We start from the raw sequence: 5,964 nt of genomic DNA, 5'->3' as shown, positions 1-5,964 counted from the left end.
TCATAGAATTTTAAAGACTCTATGCAAAGCATTTTTGACTTCTTTGTTCCTTAAACTGTAAATCAAGGGGTTTAGCATGGGGATCACTAAAGTATAAAACACAGAAGCCGTTTTGTCCGTTTCAAATGAGTGAGTAGATTTAGGCTGCACGTACATGAAGAGAAGGGACCCGTAGAACACCACCACCACTGTCAGATGGGAACCGCATGTGGAGAAAGCTTTCTTCCTACCTTCTGCAGAACGCATTCGAAATATGGCTAACAGAATCAGCGTGTATGAAGAGAACACCACGAGAAGAGATGAGATTAAATTAAAGGCTGAAAACAATATAGTCAACAATTCCGTCTCTTGCACTTGCGAGCAGATCAAAGGTAGCAAGGGGACAACATCACAATAGAAATGAGTAACGACGTTAGTGCCACAGAAAGTCAACGTGAAATACTTAATAGGGAACAGCAGAGCCTGGAAGGTCCCGTAGAGGTACGAAATGCCGACAAGCACATGGCAGCGCCTGGGAGACATGATGCTACCGTAGAGCAGAGGGTTGCAGATGGCCACATAGCGGTCGTAGGCCATCGAGGACAGGATGGAAAGTTCGCTGATGATGAACATAATGAAGCATGCCATCTGTGTGGCGCAAGCATAATAGGTGATGGTGTTTTGATCTACAACAAAATTCACCAGCATCTTGGGGCAGATGGCCGTGGAATTCCCAAGATCGATGAAGGCCAGGTGTCTGATGAAAAAGTACATCGGGGTGTGTAGGTGAGAGTCCAGCTTGGTCAGAATGATCATGCCCAGGTTTCCCACCACGGTGATGGCGTAGATGGTGAGGAACACTACAAACAGAGGCAGTTTCAACTCAGCACTCTGGGTAACTCCCATCAGGATGAACTCCTTCGGCATTGTTGCATTGTGTCGGTCCATTTGTTTGATCGAGAATTAGTTCTTCTTGAAGAAACTAAATAAAATTTTATTAGACCATTTTCATGACCACATAAACACTGCAGTAGTCATAATTAGAATAGATATTTATTCACAAAATAGACAACACCAGTAATTTTTACATATTTTTGAACAAAATAAAATTTGGCTTTCTAAAGTAGGGAAGATATATGAAATACATAAAGGAATAGAAATAATCTCAACACCCAGCAAGTTTTCATGTGAATACATAAAAAAAATGAATTCATGTAAGTAATAAATATTCAATTTCAAAAGACTTATACAGTCTATCATATCAGATTTCCATTCTTTCTGAAAATTCATATACAATATTTTCTCTAGGCCATAGAACTAATGCAAATATACAATCATGTCACCAACTGAATTTTGAAGAATAAGGTTTAGCCATGATCAATAAATGGAGTGTGTAACTATAACTGTCATATTGGCATTAGCCAATCTGGATAAAATTTCAAGTGATTATTTATATTTGATATTTAGTGAGTACATTAAGGTGGTTTGACTAATGATTTTTATTAATTGACAAAGCTACCTACCATCATGTAGTAATGGCTTCAAAGAACATTCTTACTTCCAGTGTCTGAAATGTGTCTGCTATTTTGTTACTAAAATTATCGTATTTATATATTGGATTGCATTTTGGCAATAGTTTATTTACAATAGGACACATATTTTCTATAATACAGAAATATTCATACTTATGTTTTAACTTACTCATCTATTTCATTTTTAATAAAGAAAAATCCATAATTAGCATAAGTCTTAAATGGTCAGAATCTAGTCCTCAAAATATGTATGATTTAAATAAACATCCAAGGAGGTCAAACGCTTAATTCAACCTTCTTTATTTCCTTCCTCACTGTAAAAATAAACTTTCTAAAGTAACCAATTATTTGAAATGTTATACAAATTCTGAATTTTTATATCACAGTATTTGTGATGTGCAATTTTATGATTTTTAAAATATTTCAATGATGATAGCTTCATTTATGCAATAAATGTAAATAATCAGAAAAGATGCAATGGAAAGTATAGTTGATTTACTCTAATACATTTAAATTCTCTCTATTATATTCTTTTTGACCTCATTAGGAACGTGCGACTTTGTAAGAATATCAGAGTATTCTATGATGATGGAAGACATAATGTAAAACCAGCTGTAAATAGAAAAACTAGGATTTAGCTCTAAGATGCAAGTCTTCAAGCTTTAAGCCAGTGCAGACCTTCTCTGTCTTATTGAACTTGAAAGCAATCTAAATCTGTAATTGGTATTTTATTTTACCTTTCTGATTCTTGAGCTAGGAACTGAGGAATGTGGTACTTAAAGCTGCTGGCTATTTTTCTAGACTCTTTCAAGATTTACAGTTATACTTAATTTGATTATTTGTTTTTGGCAGCCACATAAATACCATGGAAGTAGTGTGTAGGTCAGAGGTAACTTGCAGGATTATGGTCTATTTTTCCATCATATGTGTTTAGGGAGTAAACTGAGGTTGTACCCCTTTGTATATGCTCTCATTACTTTGAGACATATTGACACCACTATTTCCTTTCCTGAATTGAGGTTTTTCTTCTATTTCTTCTTTGATTTACAATACTGTTTCAGACTCCTTCTTTCCCACATATAAGAATAATAGTCTATCATCTTTTGAAAACTATCTTGTGAAATGTTATCATAGTGTTTTATGATGAGAAGATGAGAAGTACCAGGTAAAGAAAGGGAGTGAGAGTTTTCAAAGTTTCAGTCCTTTCTACCAGAGATTCTCTAGTTTGTTGGCTGTCTCTCTAGTATGCATATTAGGAGTTAACTTCCTTGGGTGAAAATGAATTCTTCTAACTTTCACCATTCTTCCTGTATGAAAAATAATCGATGTTTCAATTATTTAAAATTGATACATTAGGTTTAATAAGAGGTAAATTCAATGTAGAATTCTATTTATATTCTACAACTCTTAATATTTTTTATACTTGTTATTATTTAACAACTATTCGGCATAAAATATCCCACTGGTGAGCAACCTGTTAAGAAAATTAACCATGTATGGAAAAATCTTACAAATGCATGTAATGGCATTATACAAAACCACCAAACTTTTTAAATATTGTCTGAGAAATGGCTGAAATGGATATTCTTCAAACATTGTACAGCAAACATTTATTCTCAGACAATATATTAGAGATTGAATGGGATATGTGCTACAATTTATTGAGGTTTATCTGAGAATCTAACATGATCGAGCACCCCATATACTAAGTTTTGCAAGTCAAATTAATAATAAGCTTTTAAAAAGTAAGGTTTTGATAAACATTTACACATACCTAACTTTGTCTTCACTTTAATTTTTAAATATCACCATCATTTCTCACAAATAAAAGTGAGGTAGCATATCTATCTATTTTATTACTTTGAACATTAAAATACCATATTGCACCAGTGAACCTTCATTAACAATTAGAAACTTTGTGTGGTCCATTTGAGAAATTCACGTCTTACTGGTCTGTGTAGCATTTATGGTCAGACATAATAGTGAGTTCCCACACGCCTAATACTCAAAATCCAAGACAGTAAGTATCCACTTACCTTTAATAAGGAATCAGATTTTTCTTTCTAATATTATACCTATTTTCTTTGTGCAAAGAGATTTTATAACTTTCTTCTCTCTTGGTAAATCTCCCTAGGGAAATTTTATTTAATTTCATTCACATCATTACAACTAAGTCACTTGAGAAACTTAAAAACAATGCTTGGTATTTGGTGCTAATTACTTAGGATAATCTACATGTTCCCCTGTGGAAATATGTAAAGAACAATTGAAAGACAGAAACAAAAATCGTGAATGAGTGATGCAGTCCCAAAAAGATCTACAATGTAAAGACACTCTTACATTCACTTCTATGGGAATTATGATTAAAGTACAAGTGTCTAGCTCAGAAAATATTATAGCTGGAGAGAAGTTTTATTCTACTACAAGTAGAATCATTCTATGTGTATGGAATATATTTTCATACGTTTAAGGTGCTATTCACTATGACTTATCAGAAATAAAATCTACTCTTAACTACAGTAATCCAAATCTCATAACTATGTATATTTCCTCTTTTTGACTTCAAAAATGCAAAAAATGAGAAAAAATCAAATAGAGTAAGAAGTTGATGTGTCATTAAAACAGATATTTAATTTTTATCTATTTACCTATCTTTAAATTAAGACAAAGGACGTGTTAATAACAACAAGATCTGCAGCCATGCTTTAAATTATCCTACCAAATGCCCAATTGAACTAGGAATGTTTACTTTTGGATCTGCTCACAGGACTCTGTGACTGTGGTGCCAAGAACAGGGACACAGGCAGGTAATCCTGAATTGGAATACATTCTAATCTACACAGTGAGTTTTCATTCATCCAGAGAGACACAAGATTGTCTAAGAAAATGAGATAAAAGAGAGATATACAAGGAAATTATTTCCTGCTTTTACCCAGAAACAAAAGTTTCCCAGTATCATGCAACTAAATATCACTCACAGATATTTCTTCTGTTGCTGAATTTCACATTAATGGAAACACCAAATACATACTCCCTATTTTCTTATGTCATTCTTCACATTACTAGTGAAAATTACCCATGCCTTGATTGTTTTGTTGTATCAAGCTCTGTTGTATATATAAAGTCTCCCATGATGGAGATTGTGATACTAATAAACAAACTAAACAAATAAGAACCACATGGTCATCCCTTTTGAAAATCCGATACAAATACTCTTGCATATTTGATGATGCTTCCATCAATCTTTCTTAACTATAATTCTCAGAGAACAATCCTGGATCTTGGAATCTTGGAAATGCTTCAGACTTGTACCTCTTTATTACTGATTCAATGTATAACAGTCTTATTTCCCTATTCATATAGTAAATGTGAATTTGGTTTAGTTCATTATTTTAACACAGAAATTACGCACACAAAGTATTTCCTTACTTTTTAAAATCTTCACTTATGTGTAATTGTAAACACTTATTCATATAAGAGTTAATCATTTTCATAAAGTGTGTAAACATTTTGCATTTTTGTTGAAAATTTATTTTCTTTTTTCATGTTATTATAAATTGATTATTTTCTTGCAAAATATATCCTGATTATGGTTTCCTTTCCCCTATTCCTTTCAAGTCCTTTCAAATTCCCATGCCATCCATACCCACCATTTTTCTGTCTCTCACTAGAAGAGGTTTCAAAGGGATAATAATAAAACATATCAAAGTAAATTTAAGATAAAAACTATCATATCAGCATTGAACATAGCAAGCAAAAATAAGAAAAATAGCCCAAGAAAGGACTCAAAAATCAGAGACTCAATCATTTCTATATTCAGGAATCTCTTTAAAATCCTTAATGATGTTGTAGATAGTCTGCAACTTTGGGTCTGTGGGTCAATCCCTTCATGTGATCCAGAATATCATAGAAGTCGTGGATATTGGGGTGGTCCTAGTCATAATCCCAGATCTGGACCTAGGCATTTGTAGGCTTGGTCCACAAGGCCAGTTCTTCCCTCTCCTCAACACCAGGGTGAGCTCTCCAGCATTGCCCCAGCTAGTTTTACTCTTTCATCAGTAAGTGCCAGTTTAGATGGCAACAACAGGATATCCAGGAAGAGTCTAAGTAAGGAACTAGCATCAAGAACATAGTAGAAACCAAAGGTCTACAACCAGATCAATGACTCTTTGCAATGAACATGAGCATAAAAGTATATGGACAAAGGGATTTGCTGCATGACTCCCTCCAAACCCTATCATATAACTTTCCTTTTTTCATTAATTGTTGATAGATATACCATGCTTAATGTGTATAATGTTAATTATATACACGCTATAAAGTCTGATTTTTCATTCTTTACATGTTTATTTTTTATTAGCATTTCTAAATTTTCTTTTCAAGATTTTAATAACTTTTTCCATCTACTTATTTAGTGATTGAATTTTTTTGCTTTTGTAAGATCTTTTTTTTT

At 33.1% G+C, this 5,964-nt stretch overlaps 1 protein-coding gene across 1 annotated transcript; it reads right to left on the bottom strand.

Annotated features, from left to right (window-relative positions):
• On the bottom strand, positions 1-927 carry LOC106144234 (olfactory receptor 8K5-like). The gene has a single exon (XM_013352293.1). It carries the CDS (start codon positions 925-927, stop codon positions 1-3), a length of 927 nt encoding a protein of 308 aa, XP_013207747.1.
• Between the last annotated feature and the right edge of the window lie 5,037 nt (positions 928-5,964).

This window comes from Microtus ochrogaster, linkage group LG9, assembly GCF_000317375.1.
Source record: "Microtus ochrogaster isolate Prairie Vole_2 linkage group LG9, MicOch1.0, whole genome shotgun sequence".
In the NCBI taxonomy this organism is placed as follows: Eukaryota; Metazoa; Chordata; class Mammalia; order Rodentia; family Cricetidae; genus Microtus; species Microtus ochrogaster.
The sequence above is the reverse complement of the archived record's forward strand: the minus strand, read 5'-3'. Positions and strand labels throughout refer to the sequence as shown.

Coding starts and splice junctions, on each gene's coding strand:
- LOC106144234 (XM_013352293.1), bottom strand. CDS start 927: ATGGACCGACACAATGCAACAATGCCGAAGGAGTTCATCCTGATGGGA.